General features: G+C 43.8%; 2 protein-coding genes across 5 annotated transcripts; both read right to left on the reverse strand.

Annotated features, from left to right (window-relative positions):
- Positions 1-350: 350 nt before the first annotated feature.
- Positions 351-8,241, reverse strand: LOC116372499 (stonustoxin subunit beta-like; the record flags this gene model as incomplete). The annotated part of the gene is made up of 4 exons (XM_031821305.1): positions 351-1,007; positions 1,453-1,499; positions 2,361-2,534; positions 8,090-8,241. Coding segments are annotated over 4 exons (933 nt in total), but the record flags the coding sequence as incomplete, so codon positions are not given.
- A 301-nt stretch (positions 8,242-8,542) lies between these two features.
- On the reverse strand, positions 8,543-15,969 carry LOC109877647 (NLR family CARD domain-containing protein 3-like). Of its 4 annotated transcripts, XM_031821300.1 has the most exons (6): positions 15,928-15,969; positions 15,800-15,882; positions 11,702-11,818; positions 11,306-11,390; positions 10,948-11,176; positions 8,543-10,326 (listed from the first exon to the last, which is right to left on the reverse strand). In XM_031821300.1, the coding sequence occupies exons 2-6, from the start codon at positions 15,880-15,882 to the stop codon at positions 8,558-8,560; spliced, it is 2,283 nt and encodes a 760-aa protein (XP_031677160.1). In that variant the 5' UTR covers positions 15,928-15,969; the 3' UTR covers positions 8,543-8,557. The 4 variants fall into 4 exon arrangements, with proteins under 4 accessions (XP_031677160.1, XP_031677159.1, XP_031677161.1 ...); XM_031821299.1 differs by lacking the exon at positions 15,928-15,969 and having other exon boundaries at positions 15,800-15,921; XM_031821301.1 differs by lacking the exons at positions 15,800-15,882; positions 15,928-15,969 and adding an exon at positions 12,302-12,469.
- Positions 15,970-21,612: the final 5,643 nt, after the last annotated feature.

Raw genomic sequence — 21,612 nt, forward strand, 5'->3', positions numbered from 1 at the left:
GTGTGTGTGTGTGTGTGTCCAGTGTGTGTGTGAGTCCAGTGTGTGTGTCCAGTGTGTGTGTATCCAGTGTGTGTGCCCAGCAGGTGTGTGTGTCCAGTGTGTGTGTGTGTGTGTGTGTCCAGAGTCTGTGCGTGTGTGTGTGTTCAGTGTTTGTGTCAAGCAGGTGTGTGTGTCCAGTGTGTGTGTGTGTGTTTGTCCAGTGTGTGTGTGTGTGTGTGTATGTGTGTGTGTGTGTGTGTTCAGTGTGTTTGTCCAGTGTGTGTGTGTGTGTGTGTGTGTGTGTGTGTGTGTGTGTCCAGTGTGTGTGTGTTTTTCCAGTGTGTTTGTCCAGTGTGTGTGTTTGTGAGTCCAGTGTGTGTGTGTGTGTCCAGTGTGTGTGTGTAAGTGTGTGTGTGTGTGTGTCTGTGTCCAGTGTGTGTGTGTGTCCAGTGTTTGTGTGTGTGTGTATCACTGACAGAGGGACACTGAGTCGCCTTCCCACCAAAGCCTAAACACTGAGGAGTTGTAATCAACCCAAAACCCTGGATAGAGGGGCTCAGTGAATGTGGAGGTGAATGTGATCAGGTGGGTCAGTGTGTCAGAGGAGGCTCTATAGAAGGACAGAGTGCCGGCTGGCCAGTCCAGATACACTCCTACTCTGTGGGAGCTGGAGGAGGGGACGTCTATGGTAGTGGGATTACTATTGTGCCAGGCTCTGTAACTGTTGTCATAGCAGTACAGACTCCAGGACTTGTCATTGTCTCCAAGACAACAGTCCTCACCCCCTCCTCCCCTGCTGATTCCTTTATATGTCACTCCTATACCAGCCCTTCTCCCACTCCACTCTACCTCCCAGTAACAGCGCCCAGTCAGACCCTCTCTACACAGCACCTGTCTACAGTCCTCAAATCTCTCTGGGTGATCAGGATACGGCTGCTTCTCTCTCCTACATGTCACCTTTCTGTTCTCCTCAGACAGAGAGAGGAGTCTGTTTACTGTGTTTGGGTCCAGTGTGAGATCACAGACATCTGATGGATGAAACCAGACACAATATTAGAAATCATCATCATTCACATTAGAATGTTAACTCACTTTTCACTAATTCATTTAATGTAGATGTTTCTAGGTATCAAAAGGAGAAGTTAAGGTAACTTGAGACTTGTTGTATGATCATATGTTATACTGTATGGTAATATTAAACACACTTATTCACATTAATTACACACACACACACACACACACACACACACACACACACACACACACACACACACACACACACACACACACACACACACACACACACACACACACACAAATCAACTCTTTGTAAACGTTGGTGTCCCTGATTTCTGCTTCTGTAGAACTACAGCTGATATTTAATATGACCAAGTCAGTAATGATGGTGGTCTTTGACTTAACTTGAATTAAGACTTATTCTTAGTCATATTCTTCACAGCAGTCAACACTCACATTTTCTAAGTCCAGGTTTCATTCTGTTCTCTCCACCATGTTCCACACTGTAGCGGTAAGCAGAAGAACAGACAGTCATTGAGGGATACACCTGAACACACACACACACACACACACACACACACACACACACACACACACACACACACACACACACACAGGACACTGGACACACACACATACACAGGACACTGGACACACACACACACACAGGACACACACACACAGCACACTGGACACACACAGGACACTGGACGCACACAGGACACAGGACACACACACACACAGGACACACACACACACAGGACACTCACACACACATAGGACACTGGACACACACACACACAGGACACTGGACACACACAGGACACACACACACACACACACACACACACACACACACACACACAGGACACTCACACACACACACACACACACACAGGAAACACACACACACACACACGACACTGGGCACACACACAGGACACTGGACACACACACCCCCAGGACACTGGACACACACAGGACACACACAGGACACTGGACACACACACACACACACAGGACACTGGACACACACAGGACACTGGACACACACACACACACACACACACACACACACACACACACACACACACACACACACACACACACACACACACACACACACACACACCCAGGACACTGGACACACACAGGACACACACAGGACACTGGACACACACACACGGACACACACACGCACGGACACACACACACAGGACACTGGGCACACACACGGGACACTGGACACACACACACACAGTCAGCATATAACTTTGTCCAAGTGGTGGTCAGAATGTTTGTCTTAACCAGCCTGATAAGTCCAACATGTCTGATATGAACATTGACATAAACCCTCTACATACTTGAGTTTCTCCAGTCTGCAGTGTGGATCCTCCAGTCCAGCAGAGAGCAGTCTGACTCCTGAGTCTCCTGGGTGATTGTTACTCAGATCCAGCTCTCTCAGGTGTGAGGGGTTTGACCTCAGAGCTGAGACCAGAGAAGCACAGCCTTCCTCTGTGACTAGACAGCCTGACAGCCTGCAAAGAGTCAAATCATATTAAAATCACACTGATATTCTTTGGTGGTGAAAATAGTGGAGGTATATTTTTCTCCATATTCATGTCAAACACTGATCTGTTTTACCTGTCCAGGGATATATACACCATAATTAATTAATTAATTCATAATAATAATAATTATTATTATATCCCTGGTGTATATATCCCTGTGTTTCCCTGGTGTATATATCCCCGGTGTATATATCCCTGTGTTTCCCTGGTGTATATATCCCTGGTGTATATATCCCTGTGTTTATATCCCTGTGTTTGCCTGGTGTATATATCCCTGGTGTATATATCCCTGTGTTTCCCTGGTGTATATATATCCCTGGTGTATATATCCCTGGTGTATATATCCCTGTGTTTCCCTGGTGTATATATCCCTGGTGTATATATCCCTGGTGTTTATATCCCTGTGTTTGCCTGGTGTATATATCCCTGTGTTTCCCTGGTGTATATATCCCTGTGTTTCCCTGGTGTATATATTCCTGTGTTTCCCTGGTGTATATATCCCTGGTGTATATATCCCTGTGTTTCCCTGGTGTATATATCCCTGGTGTATATATCCCTGGTGTATATATCCCTGTGTTTCCCTGGTGTATATATCCCTGGTGTATATATCCCTGGTGTTTATATCCCTGTGTTTGCCTGGTGTATATATCCCTGTGTTTCCCTGGTGTATATATCCCTGTGTTTCCCTGGTGTATATATCCCTGTGTTTCCCTGGTGTATATATCCCTGTGTTTGCCTGGTGTATATATCCCTGTGTTTCCCTGGTGTATATATCCCTGTGTTTCCCTGGTGTATATATCCCTGTGTTTCCCTGGTGTATATATCCCTGTGTTCCCCAGGTGTATATATCCCTGTGTTTCCTGTTTCTCTGTACCAGTTTGTCTTGTATGTTTATCAAGTCAACCAGCGTTTTTCTCTACTCCTGCTTCTATTTGTTCCTCCCGGTTTTTGTCCCTTGCCTGTTTTCTGGACTCTGTACCCAACTGCCTGACCTCTAGTCTGCCTGTCCTGACCTCTAGCCTGCCTGACCATTCTGTCTGTCCTGACCTCTAGTCTGCCTGACCATTCTGCCTGTCCTGCCCTCTAGCCTGCCTGACCATTCTGCCTGTCCTGACCTCTAGTCTGCCTGACCATTCTGCCTGTCCTGACCTCTAGTCTGCCTGACCATTCTGCCTGTCCTGACCTCTAGTCTGCTTGACCATTCTGCCTGTCCTGACCTCTAGTCTGCCTGACCATTCTGCCTGTCCTGACCTCTAGCCTGCCTGACCATTCTTTCTGTCTTGATCTCTAGTCTGCCTGACCATTCTGCCTGTCCTGACCTCTAGCCTGCCTGACCATTCTGCCTGACCATTCTGCCTGTCCTGACCTCTAGTCTGCCTGACCATTCTGCCTGTCCTGACCTCTAGCCTGCCTGACCATTCTGTCTGTCCTGACCTCTAACCTGCCTGACCATTCTGCCTGTCCTGACCTCTAACCTGCCTGACCATTCTGCCTGTCCTGACCTCTAACCTGCCTGACCATTCTGCCTGTCCTGACCTCTAACCTGCCTGACCATTCTGCCTGCCCTGACCTCTAGCCTGCCTGACCATTCTGCCTGTCCTGACCTCTAGCCTGCCTGACCATTCTGCCTGTCCTGACCTCTTCTGCCTGTCCTGACCTCTAGCCTGCCTGACCATTCTGCCTGTCCTGGCCTCTAGCCTGCCTGACCATTCTGCCTGTCCTGACCTCTCGTCTGCCTGACCATTCTGCCTGTCCTGACCTCTAGTCTGCCTTACCATTCTGCCTGTCCTGACCTCTAGCCTGCCTGACCATTCTGCCTGTCCTGACCTCTCTTCTGCCTGACCATTCTGCCTGTCCTGACCTCTTCTGCCTGACCATTCTGCCTGTCCTGACCTCTTCTGCCTGTCCTGACCTCTAGCCTGCCTGACCATTCTGCCTGTCCTGACCTCTAGCCTGCCTGACCATTCTGCCTGTCCTGGCCTCTAGCCTGCCTGACCAGTCTGCCTGTCCTGACCTCTAGCCTGCCTGACCATTCTTTCTGTCTTGATCTCTAGTCTGCCTGACCATTCTGCCTGTCCTGACCTCTAGCCTGCCTGACCATTCTGCCTGACCATTCTGCCTGTCCTGACCTCTAGTCTGCCTGACCATTCTGCCTGTCCTGACCTCTAGCCTGCCTGACCATTCTGTCTGTCCTGACCTCTAACCTGCCTGACCATTCTGCCTGTCCTGACCTCTAACCTGCCTGACCATTCTGCCTGTCCTGACCTCTAACCTGCCTGACCATTCTGCCTGCCCTGACCTCTAGCCTGCCTGACCATTCTGCCTGTCCTGACCTCTAGTCTGCCTGACCATTCTGCCTGTCCTGACCTCTTCTGCCTGTCCTGACCTCTAGCCTGCCTGACCATTCTGCCTGTCCTGGCCTCTAGCCTGCCTGACCATTCTGCCTGTCCTGACCTCTAGCCTGCCTGACCATTCTGCCTGTCCTGACCTCTTCTGCCTGTCCTGACCTCTAGCCTGCCTGACCATTCTGCCTGTCCTGGCCTCTAGCCTGCCTGACCATTCTGCCTGTCCTGACCTCTCGTCTGCCTGACCATTCTGCCTGTCCTGACCTCTAGTCTGCCTTACCATTCTGCCTGTCCTGACCTCTAGCCTGCCTGACCATTCTGCCTGTCCTGACCTCTCTTCTGCCTGACCATTCTGCCTGTCCTGACCTCTTCTGCCTGACCATTCTGCCTGTCCTGACCTCTTCTGCCTGTCCTGACCTCTAGCCTGCCTGACCATTCTGCCTGTCCTGACCTCTAGCCTGCCTGACCATTCTGCCTGTCCTGGCCTCTAGCCTGCCTGACCAGTCTGCCTGTCCTGACCTCTAGCCTGCCTGACCATTCTGCCTGTCCTGACCTCTAGTCTGCCTGACCATTCTGCCTGTCCTGACCTCTAGCCTGCCTGACCATTCTGCCTGTCCTGGCCTCTAGCCTGCCTGACCAGTCTGCCTGTCCTGACCTCTAGTCTGTCTGACCAGTCTGCCTGTCCTGACCTCTAGCCTGCCTGACCATTCTGCCTGTCCTGACCTCTTCTGCCTGTCCTGACCTCTAGCATGTCCTGTCCAGTCTGCCTGTCCTGACCTCTAGCCTGCCTGACCAGTCTGCCTGTCCTGTCCAGTCTGCCTGTCCTGACCTCTAGTCTGCCTGACCAGTCTGCCTGTCCTGTCCAGTCTGTCTGTCCTGACCTCTAGTCTGTCTGCCACTCTGTGCCACCTGGACTCTGATCTGGTTATGACCTTTGGCCTGTCCACGACCTTTCTCTTGCCTCCCCCTTTTAGTATATTAATAAATATCAAAGACTCTAACCATCTGCCTCCCGTGCCATCTGGGCCTCTTCTTGTGCCTTAAATATTTGAGGGTATCACCTTTTATTCTTCTACAGGAATACTGACCTCAGAATCTCCAGTTTACAGTGGGGATTCCCCAGTCCAGCAGACAGCAGCTTCACTCCTAAATCCTTCAGGTCATTGTTACTCAGATCCAGCTCTCTCAGGTGTGAGGGGTTTGACCTCAGAGCCGAGACCAGAGAAGCACAGCCTTCCTCTGTGACTAGACATCCTGACAGGCTGCAAAGAGTCAAATCATATTAAAATCACACTGCTATTCTTTGGTGTTGAAAATAGTGGCAGTATATTTTTTCAACATATTCAGATATATCAGTGTCCTGAAACCTGCCATATCTATTTATAAATTAATGTTTCATTATTAGAAATAACAAATGATCAAAGTATTGCCTGCAGATAGAAACATGTATAGTACAAATATTATAGTAGACTGACCAGACCAGTTTAAAAAGCAGAATCAGTCAGAAGACAGACAGTGAGGTATCAGATTTAGATTGTATTGAGTATACAGTCCACACCATATCTATTTAGACAGTGAGGTATCAGATTTAGATTGTATTGAGTATACAGTCCACACCATATCTATTTAGACAGTGAGGTATCAGATTTAGATTGTATTGAGTATACAGTCCACACCATATCTATTTAGACAGTGAGGTATCAGATTGTATTGAGTATACAGTCCACACCATATCTATTTAGACAGTGAGGTATCAGATTTAGATTGTATTGAGTATACAGTCCCCACCATACAGTTTATAATGTCACCTTTTATTTGAGGATATTTTCATACATATCTGTTTCAACGTTTAGAAAAATTAAAAGCATTTTATGTATCTAGTCCCCCCATTTGAAGAAGTCATAAGTATTCTGACACTTAAAGTGTATTAAATTAGTTCAAAGTATATCTTGTCCCATATTCCTCGAACACAATGAGACGCCTTGACTGAGAAAGATCATGAATGAATCATGAATAATAATGAGTGAGAAAGTTACAGAGGCTACAACAAAACATGCTAACCTCTCACCATTACCAATAACAGAGACTACAACAAAACATACTAACCTCTCACCATTACCACTAACAGAGGATACAACAAAACATGCTAACCTCTCACCATTACCAATAACAGAGACTACAACAAAACATGCTAACCTCTCACCATTACCAATAACAGAGGCTACAACAAAACATGCTAACCTCTCACCATTACCAATAACAGAGGCTACAACAAAACATGCTAACCTCTCACCATTACCAATAACAGAGGCTACAACAAAACATGTTAACCTCTCAACATTACCAATAACAGAGACTACAACAAAACATGCTAACCTCTCACCATTACCAATAACAGAGGCTACAACAAAACATGCTAACCTCTCACCATTACCAATAACAGAGGCTACAACAAAACATGCTAACCTCTCACCATTACCAATAACAGAGGCTACAACAAAACATGCTAACCTCTCACCATTACCAATAACAGAGACTACAACAAAACATACTAACCTCTCACCATTACCAATAACAGAGGCTACAACAAAACATGCTAACCTCTCACCATTACCAATAACAGAGGCTACAACAAAACATACTAACCTCTCACCATTACCACTAACAGAGGATACAACAAAACATGCTAACCTCTCACCATTACCAATAACAGAGGCTACAACAAAACATGCTAACCTCTCACCATTACCAATAACAGAGGCTACAACAAAACATACTAACCTCTCACCATTACCAATAACAGAGGCTACAACAAACCATGCTAACCTCTCACCATTACCAATAACAGAGGCTACAACAAAACATACTAACCTCTCACCATTACCAATAACAGAGGCTACAACAAAACATACTAACCTCTCACCATTACCAATAACAGAGGCTACAACAAAACATACTAACCTCTCACCATCAACCTAAAAATAAAAGGTGACTTTCTTTACTGTCTCCTAATATGAAACATTGTATCTCAAATCCTAAATGCTGGAGCAAAGCACCACATTTAAAACTGTAAGCTTCACTGTCCAAACACATATGGTGTGGACTATGTGTGTCTGGTAAACACATGTGGATCTGGTGAACAGTTATCACTTGTTGACCAACTACAGGAATACTGACCTCAGAGTCTCCAGTTTACAGTGGGGATTCCCCAGTCCAGCAGAGAGCAGTCTGACTCCTGAATCCTTCAGGTCATTGTTACTCAGATCCAGCTCTCTCAGGTGTGAGGGGTTTGACCTCAGAGCTGAGACCAGAGAAGCACAGCCTTCCTCTGTGACTCCACAGCCTGACAGCCTGACAAAGAGATCATCATGACTTCACAAACACACTGATAATTTAACACCAGTAGTGTAGAAGGACAATGGCAGATGCATTTGGTTTATTCTCCCAAACAACATATAGATTCATCTTCCGTTTCCTAGAATTGTATGGTCATATTGTTATACATATTGTTATACTAATGTGAATATCAATTAATTTCTTCAATATGTTTTTCAATGTAATATTATACACATATTATAATACATATTTTTCTCTAAACTGAATATTTCTTCCTGATGATTAGTTCTTAAATGTCATTTTATTTACTCACAGAGCAGCTCTGGAGGCATTGACCACTGGCAGCAGCCTCAGAAGACCTTCCTCTGATCTGGAGTATTTCTTCAGGTCAAACACATCCAGATCCTTTTCTGAAGTCAGCAACACAAAGACCAGAGCTGACCACTGTGCAGGTGACAGGTTGGGTTTTGAGAGACTTCCTGATCTCAGGTAGCTTTGGATCTCCTCCACTAGAGAATGGTCATTCAGTTCATTCAGACAGTGGAACAGATTGATGCTCCTCTCTGGAGAGGGATTCTCCCTGATCTTCTCCTTGATGTACTTGACTATTTCTTCATGGCTCTGTGAGCTGCTTCTTGTCTTTGTCAGTAGACCTTGTAAGTGCTTCTGATTGGACTCCAGTGAGAGGCCCAGAAGGAAGCGGAGGAAAAGGTCCAGGTTTCCCGTCTCACTTTGTAAGGCTTTATCCACAGCACTCTTGTAGACAGTAACTACAGACTTGTCTTTTGTTTGCAGTTTGTCCATTAGATTCTCATTGTTGTTGATGAATGAGAGGAACACATATACAGCAGCCAGAAACTCCTGAATGCTCAGATGAACAAAGCAGTACACCTTGTCCTGGTACAGCCCACATTCCTCTTTAAAGAGCTGTGTGCACAATCCTGAGTACACTGAGGCTTCGTTGACATCAATGCCAGCCTCTTTCAGGTCTTCTTCATAGAAAATCAGATTGCCATTCACAAGCTGTTGAAAAGCCAGTTTTCCCAGTGACAGAATGCTCTCTTTATTCCAGTGTGGACCTGTCTCTTCTTTCCCAAGATACTTTTCATTCTTCTGTTTGGTATGAAACACCACAAGGTGTGTGTACATCTCAGTCAGAGTCTTGGGCATCTCTTCTCTCTTATGTTTCAACATGTGTTCAAGGACTGTTGCAGAAATCCAACAGAAGACTGGAATGTGGCACATGATGTGGAGGCTCCTTGATGTCTTTATGTGTGAGATGATTCTGCTGGCCAGGTCCTCATCACTGAATCTCTTCCTGAAGTACTCTTCCTTCTGTGGGTCATTGAACCCTCGTACCTCTGTTACCTGGTCAACACACCCAGAAGGGATCTTATTGGCTGCTGCAGGTCGGGTAGTTATCCAGAGGAGAGCAGAGGGAAGCAGATTTCCCTTGATGAGATTTGTCAGCAGAACATCCACTGAGGTTGACTCTGTGACGTCCCAACAGATCTTGTTCTTCTGGAAGTCTAGGGGCAGTCGGCACTCATCCAGACCATCAAAGATGAACAGAACTTTGTACTTGTTGTAGATGGAGATTCCTGATTGTTTGGTTTCCATTGAGAAGTGATTGAGAAGTTCAATGAAAGTGTGTTTGTCCTCTTTCATCAAATTCAGCTCCCGAAAAGGGAATGAAAATACAAATTGGACATCCTGATTTGCTTTTCCTTCAGCCCAGTCCAGAATGAACTTCTGCACAGAGACTGTTTTTCCAATGCCAGCGACTCCCTTTGTCAGCACAGTTCTGATAGGTTTGTCTTGTCCAGTTAAGGGTTTGAAGATGTCATTACATTTGATTGCAGTCTCTGGTGTTGCTTGTTTCCTGGTTGTTGTCTCAATCTGTCTCAGCTCATGTTCATTATTGACCTCTCCTGTTCCACCCTCTGTGATGTAGAGCTCTGTGTAGATCTTATTGAGAAGTGTTGGGTTTCCTTGTTTAGCGATCCCCTCAAATACACATTGAAACTTCTTCTTTAGATTAGATTTGAGTTCACGTTGGCAAATCACAGCAAGCTCATCTGAATGAAGAAATAACACAGAGGATATTAATATTACGTCTGTTTTAATGCCTTCAGTATTGTAGGACTGTTATAAAGTTTTACATTATAATAATTTATTCTCTTAACTGACTGTCTAAATGTGTAAATGTTTTCATAATGCATTACAGACTGGTGTGACTGATTATATTATTATTGGTATTATTGATGGTATTATTAATGTTGTCTCATCGCTACAACTCCCGTACGGAGAGACGAAGGTTGAAAGTCATGCATCCTCCGATACAGAACCCAACCTAGCCGCACTGCTTCTTAACACAGCGCACATCCAACCCGGAAGCCAGCCGCACCAATGTGCCAGAGGAAACACCGTGCACCTGGCAACCTTGGTTAGCGCGCACTGTGCCCGGCCCGCCACAGGAGTCACTGGTGCGCGATGAGACAACGACCTCCCGGTCGCGGCCGGTTACGACAGAGCCTGGGCGCGAACCCAGAGTCTCTGATGGCACTGCAGTACAGCACCCTTAACCACTGCGCCACCCGGGAGGCCTCATTGATGGTATTATTAATGTTGTCTCTCTCTCTAAATGAATCAACACAATGTTATAAAACAGCATTCAACATGACGCAGACAGATCTTACATTTCTCCAGTGTGTCAGCAAGCTCCTTCTGGTTCATTTTCCTCAGGATGTGCAGTGTGATCTTCAGAGCCCCCTCTCTGGCACTGCTCTCCTGCTTCTCATCTTCAGGATCCACCACTTTCTTACCCTGCTTCTGACTCTCAAAGCCTTCTGGGAGTTCTGGACTAAGAATCCTCTTGAACATCTTCAGCTCGTTCTTCACAAATGTCATAATATTCTCTTCAAGCGTCTGAAATAAATAAAGTAAATAAGTTAAGCAAGAGAATAAATGCTTTCTCATTAACACATTAATGAATGATTGACAGATCAACTTTACTCGAGGTAAACAAAAACAAATGTACATAACAGGACCACATACACTGAATATGGAGGCCAGGTCTGTTTGATGACTCTGGGAAGACTGACCACTGAGAATCTCTGACTCTGATCTCTCCTGTTGGTTTCTGTGGACAAAACATGAGATTACATCTCCTCATCCAGGGAGTACACAGACACACAGACAGACACACAGACACACAGACACACACACACACACACACACGCACACACACACACACACACACACACACACACACACACACACACAGGGAGGGAATGTTGTGTTTGTTTAATATTGTTTTAGGACTATGAAAATGGACAAAAGGATTAGCCTATGGATTATGAAAACAACAACAATAAATGGGAAAATGGGAGGAGAAATGACTAGAGACTGTGTTGTTTAACTCACTGACCAGGACCCATGAGTTCTTCTTACCTTTGTTCAGTAGAAAAGTCTCCCTCTCTAAAGGATATAGGTTTTTTCATAGACTGGTCACTCTTCATGGACACACAGCTGGGAACAGGGGAGGCTGGTCTCTCCTGCTTGATTGGACTTCAACACAACAGAGACAAACATTACATCTCTCATCTACTCTGAGCTCAGATGGGGAAACATAAGAAGAGTTTCACAAATAGAACTGACTTCCAGACGTTAGTTAATGGCGCGAGCAGTGTGTCATTTTTAATGACGAAATTAATTTAGCGTCGCGAGCGTTGTAGTCAGTCTGTCAGCCCCGCTAAAAGGCTGGTGTCGTTACTCTGCCTTCTCCGGGGGATGTTGAGGTACATTTACTAACCGGGAGGGTTGAATGATGTAATTTATTGGAGGGCTGGAAGACGCACTCTCGAGGTTGTTTACTCACAATATCAGATATTAAGATGATTTTTATAATGAATGTATACTGAGGTTGAGGTTCTGACTAGTGATTATTTACCCGGTGTTCAATAAACACTAAAGTTACCGTCCATCTGGTGAAGAGAGGAGAACCGGACAGAGGTAGCCAGCATCCGTCAACGAGAGAGGGAGAAGCCTCACCGGGATTTAACAGGTGGAAGAAACAACCGGGGAGCTCCATCGGTCCACAAGAAATGCAGACAGCCGGTGATGATGTAGTGGTAGCTATGGTAACTAGGATGCTGCTGGTAGAGTAGCTAGCTAGCTTACCGAGCTGTACCGACTAGCTAGGATAACTAGGATGCTGCTGGTAGAGTAGCTAGCTAGATTACCGAGCTGTACCGACTAGCTAGGATAACTAGGATGCTGCTGGTAGAGTAGCTAGCTAGCTTACCGAGCTGTACCGACTAGCTAGCAGGTCGTTCATCTTTCCCTCGTCTCGATGATGAATCCGGTGAACCACAAAATGAAACAAGGATAGAGAGTGAAAAGGATCTGGCTACACTCATACTGTCCCTGACCGTAAAGAAAAATGCAAATTGAACAGTAAACTTCGGTGTCTCAACACTGTAACAAACTCCGTCATTATTCCCCAAGATCACCTCAGGCCACTCTGCGCGTAACCGGACAATATGCTTGGCACCACACCGAACGGGAACGCGGACAGTTCCAGAACGCGGACATGAGCAGTGCAACACAATCAACTAAACCCAGTCTTTACAGTGGGTTACATTAGTAATACTCATTTTTTATTATTATGTAAGTGTCTCAGAGTAGAACATTGGTCGTATAAGTGCTGAGAATAAAGACAGTTTACACTTATGGGTATAAATTAAAGCTATGCATGAAGTCTCTAGTCCCACCTAGTCGGCAGATATTTAGGACACCTCGTGAGCTGTCCTAAGTAGTTAAGAGTTAACAGCAGGTGTCCTAAGTAGTTAAGAGTTAACAGCAGCTGTCCTAAGTAGTTAAGAGTTAACAGCAGGTGTCCTAAGTAGTTAAGAGTTAACAGCACGTGTCCTAAGTAGTTAAGAGTTAACAGCAGGTGTCCTAAGTAGTTAAGAGTTAACAGCAGGTGTCCTAAGTAGTTAAGAGTTAACAGCAGGTGTCTTGATAATACTATAGAATAATGCAGGGAGTCAGTGGTTCCTGAGCCACATGTAATTGCTTTGTAATAGTTAAAATTAATGTTTTATATTTCTATATAATCAAATCCATAAATATTATAGACCTACATGCAACAGTATGTCTTGTGCTTTTGGCAATGATTTATGTATAATAATGATGTATAACAAGTGATACCATGTTTGTCTGCATAGCATTTTGTCTTCATTTTAGCAGATTAATTAATGCTTATTTCTGAAGATTAACTCAGGTTTTCACCCAGCGGCTAAGGGGTTGGAGCTGTGGAGGGAGTATGACCTATGGCTGAAAGGTGGCTGGTTCGAATCCCGGGCCGGGTGCTGAAAAAAATGGGTGGACTTGTTCGGACCACTGGAGGGCTGCTGGGTTCCCATCCTCAAAACATGAACCTTTTGGTTATCAGAACTCTAAAGGTTCACTGAACCCAAAAATATATAGAACGTTTAGTGATTCCATAGTTCTCCGGGGGATGTTGAGGTACATTTACTAACCGGGAGGGTTGAATTATGTAATTTATTGGAGGGCTGGAAGACGCACTCTCGATGTTGTTTACTCACAATATCTGATATTAAATTGATTTGTTATAATGAATGTATACTGAGGTTGAGGTTCTGACTAGTGATTATTTACCCGGGGTTCAATACCTGCTATTGTTACTATTTATTTAGGTTTAAACACTAAAGTTACCGTCCATCTAGTGAAGAGAGGAGAACCGGACAGAGGTAGCCAGCATCCGTCAACGAGAGAGGGAGAAGCCTCACCGGGATTTAACAGGTGGAAGAAACAACCGGGGAGCTCCATCGGTCCACAAGAAATGCAGACAGCCGGTGATGATGTAGTGGTAGCTATGGTAACCAGGATGCTGCTGGTAGAGTAGTTAGCTAGCTTACCGAGCTGTACCGACTAGCTAGGATAACTAGGATGCTGCTGGTAGAGTAGCTAGCTAGTTTACCGAGCTGTACCGAATAGCTTGGTTAGTTAGCAGGTCGTTCGTCTGTCCCTCGTCTCGATGATGAATCCGGTGAAACACAAATTGAAACAAGGATAGAGAGTGAAAAGGATCTGGCTACACTCACACTGTCCCTGACTGTAAAGAAAAAAGCAAATTGGACAGTAAACTTCGGTGTCTCAACACTGTAACAAACTCCGTCGTTATTCCCCAAGATCACCTCAGTCCACTCTGCGCGTAACCAGCTTGGCGCCACACCGAACGTGGACGCGGACAATTCTGTACGGGAACGCGGACAGCTCTGTACGGGAACGCGGACAGCTCTGTACGGGGACGCGGACAGCTCTGTACGGGAACGCGGACAGTTCTGTACGGGGACGCGGACAGCTCTGTACGGGGACGCGGACAGTTCTGTACGGGGACGCGGACAGTTCTGTACGGGGACGCGGACAGTTCCAGAACACGGACATGATCAGTGCAACACAATCAACTAAACCCAGTCTTTACAGTGGGTTACATTAGTAATATTCTTTTATTATTATTATGTAAAACAAACATTCTATGTCTTTTTATAACAATATGTTGAGATCTGGGTCCATACCCACAAAGTGTCTCAGAGTAGAACATTGGTCGTATAAGTGCTGAGAATAAACACATTTTATACTTATGGGTATAAGTGGGTGGGTAACTGTGCATGAAGTCTCTAGTCCCACCTTCCTGTTCCACATGTAATTGCTTTGTAGTAGTTAAAATAATATTTTTATATTTCTATATGATCAATCCATAAATAATATTGACCAACATGCAACAGTATGTCTTGTGCTTTTGGCAATGATTTATGTATAAAAATTATGTATAACAAGTGATACCATGTATGTCTGCATAGCATTTTGTCTTCATTTTGGCAGATTAACTCATGCTTATTTCTGAAGATTAACTCAGGTTGGAGTTGGAGCTGTGACCGAAAGGTAGCTGGTTTTATTGATTTCCTATTTAAAGGAAGTGATAGAAGCCTTTTTGGTTCTAGAAGGAACCTTCTGTTCTAAGAGTGTATAACAAAGACGTTTTTCTTCTGATTATTTAATTATCTACATCATATTATTTCAAGTTCTCCCTTTGGAGCGCAACATCATGTTGTTAAATAATAATCCTAAATTGTACATGGCTGTAAATGGGGCAGTTGAAGGCGTCTAGGGCGTAATATGTGTTCGCTGAAAATGAACATTGTATGCAATGTTGTAGGCAACATTATTGGCAAGGGACTTGATGCCTACTATGCCAAAGATATTTAGAGTTGTTAAACGGGTGTGAAGAGTTGTACATTACAACGAGTACAGTCAGGGTGCCGTGGAACCCCTGCAGTACCTCCACAGACCCCAGATTGAGAACCCCTGCAGTACCTCCACAGACCCCGGATTGAGAACCCCTGATTTAGCAGATGCTCTTATCCAGAGTGATTTGTGATTTACAGTAAGTGCTTTCATCTTAAGATAGCTATTTATTTTGGAAATAAACTTAATAAATTCTTCATAAAATTGTGATCTTACCTCTTAGCTTTGGTGTCATGTCCCCCAGAGAGATGCATTTTAGAGGCAGGGCCCCCCTCCTCTCTCTCCCCAGAGAGACTCATTTTAGAGGCAGGGCCCCCCTCCTCTCTCTCCCCAGAGAGACTCATTTTAGAGCACTGACCCCTAAACAGAGATCCAACATGTTGGTTGTGGTTAATATGGTGACAACTAATTACTGAATGTCAATTGGTCACATTTATCCATGATCTCTTTGGAGAAATAAAAAATTTGCTAACAGACATATAGAAACAATCAGGTGATTTAATGCATCACATGAACATGTAGTTGTGACATTTCATCTCCATGGCAACTGTCTGTAATAATAATAAGTCACTGTTTGTTAAGGTAGTTATAGACAGTACAGCAACAACAATAATAATAATAATAATAATAATAAGTCACTGTTTGTTAAGGTAGTTATAGACAGTACAGTAACAACAATAATAATAATAAGTCACTGTTTGTTAAGGTAGTTATAGACAGGACAGTAACAACAATAATAATAATAAGTCACTGTTTGTTAAGGTAGTTATAGACAGTACAGCAACAATAATAATAATAATAATAATAAGTCACTGTTTGTTAAGGTAGTTATAGACAGTACAGCAACAATAATAATAATAATAATAAGTCACTGTTTGTTAAGGTAGTTATAGACAGTACAGCAACAATAATAATAATAATAATAAGTCACTGTTTGTTAAGGTAGTTATAGACAGTACAGCAACAATAATAATAATAATAATAATAATAAGTCACTGTTTGTTAAGGTAGTTATAGACAGTACAGCAACACAAGGTCATGTCTCACACTTATTTTTATTCTTTAAAAGTGGCTATTTATTGACTTTCAATCTGTTTTCTAAACAGAGTATACAGACAGAAGGGATAAAATGGACATGATTGATCTGAGGGGGAAATCATTGATCCATTCAGAAAGGTTATTAGCAACAAGTAAGAGATTTTATATTATGTAAAGTAGACTAGGTTATAATGTATAGTAGTGGGTTGTTAGTGATATGTTATATTATGTAAAGTAGACTGGGTTATAATGTATAGTAGTGGGTTGTTAGTGATATGTTATATTATGTAAAGTAGACTAGGTTATAATGTATAATAGTGGGTTGTTAGTGATATGTAGATGTTATATTATGTAAAGTAGACTAGGTTATAATATATAATAGCAGTTTGTTAGTGATATGCAGATCAAGGTCTATACCTCGGCTATAGCCTACATATCATAGATGACCAGTCTAAACCTGTTCAGATCAGTTCACATAATGTTATAGTCCTACCAGTAGCAGGACAGAGAATGTACTGTATATAACCTACATATCATAGATGACCAGTCTAAACCTGTTCAGATTAGTTCACAGAGACCATCAGGTTGTCAGCATGATAAGTGATCATAGCTCAAACCTACTCTGACTATTGAATGTCTGACATCGACTAACCTTATAATAGCGTGTAGAAAGCCAAGACCAACGAGAGTTTGCCCATCTTTCCTACGTCTCAACACATTTATCTGACTTCTAATGTACTGAGAAATATGTGCCACAGTTTCAACAGCCATTTTATAACTGCGAAGGCTACAAACATACTTTTAATTTCATATGAGGAAATCACATAACTTACAGTCACTGGTGCAGCCGCCTGTTTTCTTACAGATGAAGTAGCTTTCATAGGCAACTCATTCAACCAGCCTAAACAACAGTAAATACAAGATGTCAAATGGTCAAAGGAGAATACATGGAAGACAGGTGTTTTGCTACAGATGTAGGATCTTAATTTGAGACAGTTTACTGAAGCAGAAAAATGATGTGGATTATAATTAACATTTTAAAGTGGAAAGTGGAAATTACAAACTTCAGAAGCCTTTTAAAACATCAAATACACTGCAAGTTTTAGTTTTCCCGCAACAGGGTGATCAAATTCAGATCCTACATCTGTACAGAGATGATGTCTTTATCTGAAAAAGGAAGTTTGAGTTATTAGCAATGAAATTGCAACTGTCAGCTGCTGTAAACCTAAGTGATTGGATGTTATAGACCCCAATCTGAACAGTTTCTTCCCCGTAGTTATAGCCTTTAGCTCTATGCTCAGTCTACCTAGTTCAATATATTGTTGTACGTAAACTTTGTGCAAACTCCACCGCCTGTATTCTGTCTCTTAATGTTTTCTATCACTAGCAGCACCATGTCACCATGTTAAATAATGTGTACAGATGTAGGATCTTTCCAACTCTGAGGACATGTCATTGTGATGTCATTTATCACATTTCAACCTGTTGATAAAGGCAACTAGAAGGCTGAACCCAGAAGACAACTCTAAATCAACACTTTTATCCTAAAATCCTTTCACTCGTATTATGTCTCTTTGTTCAACGAATGTCGGGCAGCCTGTGTTGTTAATATAGTTGAAAACAGCAGGCAGGGAGGTCAACACCCTACAGGCAGCCTGTGTTGTTAATATAGTTGAAAACAGCAGGCAGGGAGGTCAACACCCTACGGGCAGCCTGTGCTGTTAATATAGTTGAAAACAGCAGGCAGGGAGGTCAACACCCTACGGGCAGCCTGTGCTGTTAATATAGTTGAAAACAGCAGGCAGGGAGGTCAACACCCTACGGGCAGCCTGTGCTGTTAATATAGTTGAAAACAGCGGGCAGGGAGGTCACCACCCTACGGGCAGCCTGTGCTGTTAATATAGTTGAAAACAGCAGGCAGGGAGGTCAACACCCTACGGGCAGCCTGTGCTGTTAATATAGTTGAAAACAGCGGGCAGGGAGGTCACCACCCTACGGGCAGCCTGTGTTGTTAATATAGTTGAAAACAGCAGGCAGGGAGGTCAACACCCTACAGGCAGCCTGTGCTGTTAATATAGTTGAAAACAGCGGGCAGGGAGGTCACCACCCTACGGGCAGCCTGTGCTGTTAATATAGTTGAAAACAGCAGGCAGGGAGGTCAACACCCTACAGGCAGCCTGTGCTGTTAATATAGTTGAAAACAGCAGGCAGGGAGGTCAACACCCTACAGGCAGCCTGTGCTGTTAATATAGTTGAAAACAGCGGGCAGGGAGGTCAACACCCTACGTATTGCACCAATAGGGTTAACCCACATGGTGGGAATTGTTACCTGGCTCACACAAAAGCATGTCTCAGACACCAATGTAGCAAACAGCGGGGCAGGGAAGCGAACCCAGGTTGCATGTGTTAAAGGTGAACAACCCTTGCACCATTGGCACCAATTGGGTAACTTGGTTGGAATTGTGACGTGGCTCATATAGTGAGGATCACTACACTATAGAGGAACTATGGTACAATTACATTATCATATGAAATGTTAAATGTAGAACTATAATATCTGAATGTTGATATATTGAATTTGACTTGACCACGTCCAGTCAGCTCCATGTTGTATGATTAAACTGACACCAACCTGTCTCAGTAGAAGTAGACTGTTAGGAGTGTTTTACTGTCATTCACTTTACTAACATTACACCATACATTTAATTTATCTACTGTTAGGAGTGTTTTACTTCCATTCACTATACTAACATTACACCATACATTTAATTTATCTACTGTTAGGAGTGTTTTACTTCACTATATTAACATTACACCAGACATTTAATTTCTCTACACACTTTACAATAATCCCTGGCAGGATTCTAGCCTTGTAGCCTGAATTCACAACCAGAACATGTCAAGTCATTGAGATATTTTCTGTTGTGTTCTGTATATTCTGATGGATGAGGCCTCAGCTGGAATGTGAAGCTAACTGAAGTTGGCTATTTTTAGAAAACCAGTATATCATGCCTGTATCATAGTTTACCCCTCAGGCTACAATCAGGTTTCAGCATCAGGCAGGTATCAACATTCCGAGTCGTAGGCAACAACCTGGGTTGTATTCATTAGTTTACCCCTCAGGCTACGTTCAGGTTTCAGCATCAGGCAGGTATCAACATGCCGAGTCGTAGGCAACAACCTGGGCTGTATTCATTAGTTTACCCCTCAGGCTACGTTCAGGTTTCAGCATCAGGCAGGTATCAACATGCCGAGTCGTAGGCAACAACCTGGGATGTATTCATTAGTTTACCCCTCAGGCTACGTTCAGGTTTCAGCATCAGGCAGGTATCAACATGCTGAGTCGTAGGCAACAACCTGGGTTGTATTCATTAGTTTACCCCTCAGGCTACGTTCAGGTTTCAGCATCAGGCAGGTATCAACATGCCGAGTCGTAGGCAACAACCTGGGCTGTGTTCATTAGTTTACCCCTCAGGCTACGTTCAGGTTTCAGCATCAGGCAGGTATCAACATGCCGAGTCGTAGGCAACAACCTGGGATGTATTCATTAGTTTACCCCTCAGGCTACGTTCAGGTTTCAGCATCAGGCAGGTATCAACATGCCGAGTCGTAGGCAACAACCTGGGTTGTGTTCATTAGTTTACCCCTCAGGCTACGTTCAGGTTTCAGCATCAGGCAGGTATCAACATGCTGAGTCGTAGGCAACAACCTGGGCTGTGTTCATTAGTTTACCCCTCAGGCTACGTTCAGGTTTCAGCATCAGGCAGGTATCAACATGCCGAGTCGTAGGCAACAACCTGGGCTGTGTTCATTAGTTTACCCCTCAGGCTACGTTCAGGTTTCAGCATCAGGCAGGTATCAACATGCCGAGTCGTAGGCAACAACCTGGGCTGTGTTCATTAGTTTACTCCACAGCCAACAGTATTAAAATGTTGCATAAAACATAGACAGTTCTCTAAATGCTGTACAATGTGACCTAAACGGTTTCTGTTGTTTTGTTACAGTGGGCACTAATGAATACACACAACCTGTTTTGAGGAAGTGTAAGTTGTTGTTAGTCTTTCCACAATATTTATTTGTCTCTTTCACACAAAATCCCTCCCTGAGTAAAAAGCGTGAACAGTAGATTAGAAAGAGAACATGTTTGTTTGTTGCTTGTTGTGTTTTAAGCCTGTTTTGAGAAGACAAGTCTATAGACCTATGATACAGTAGGAGATCACCCTGGTCTATAGACCTATGATACAGTAGGAGATCACCCTGGTCTATAGACCTATGATACAGTAGGAGATCACCCTGGTCTATAGACCTATGATACAGTAGGAGATCACCCTGGTCTATAGACCTATGATACAGTAGGAGATCACCCTGGTCCATAGACCTATGATACAGTAGGAGATCACCCTGGTCTATAGACCTATGATACAGTAGGAGATCACCCTGGTCCATAGACCTATGATACAGTAGGAGATCACCCTGGTCTATAGACCTATGATACAGTACACTCTTAGACTAAAGGGTTCCAAACAGGTCCTCTGGCTGTCCCCATAGGAGAACGCTTTTGGGTTCCAGGTAGAATTCTCCTGGCTTCTATGCAGAACCCTCTGTGGAAAGGGTTCTTCATGGAACCCAAAAGGGTTCTACCTAGTACCAAAAAGGGTTCTACAAAGGGTTCTCCTATGGGGACAGCCAAATAACCCTTTTAGATTCTAGATAGTGTAGGAGTGATCGCCCTGGGGCACACAGATGGGCACAGAACAAATTCACCCCACGCATCTCATTTATATTGAAAACATTTTAAGGAGAGTAGGACTATTATAACACTGTCCACCAGAAATATCATCAATTATATGAATACACATAACAATATCACCAACTATATGAACACACATAACAATATCATCAACTATATGACACATAACAATATCATCAACTACATGACACATAACAATATCATCTACTATATGAAAACACATAACAATCGTCGTCTTACC

This window comes from Oncorhynchus kisutch, unplaced genomic scaffold, assembly GCF_002021735.2.
Source record: "Oncorhynchus kisutch isolate 150728-3 unplaced genomic scaffold, Okis_V2 scaffold3958, whole genome shotgun sequence".
Classification (NCBI taxonomy): domain Eukaryota; kingdom Metazoa; phylum Chordata; class Actinopteri; order Salmoniformes; family Salmonidae; genus Oncorhynchus; species Oncorhynchus kisutch.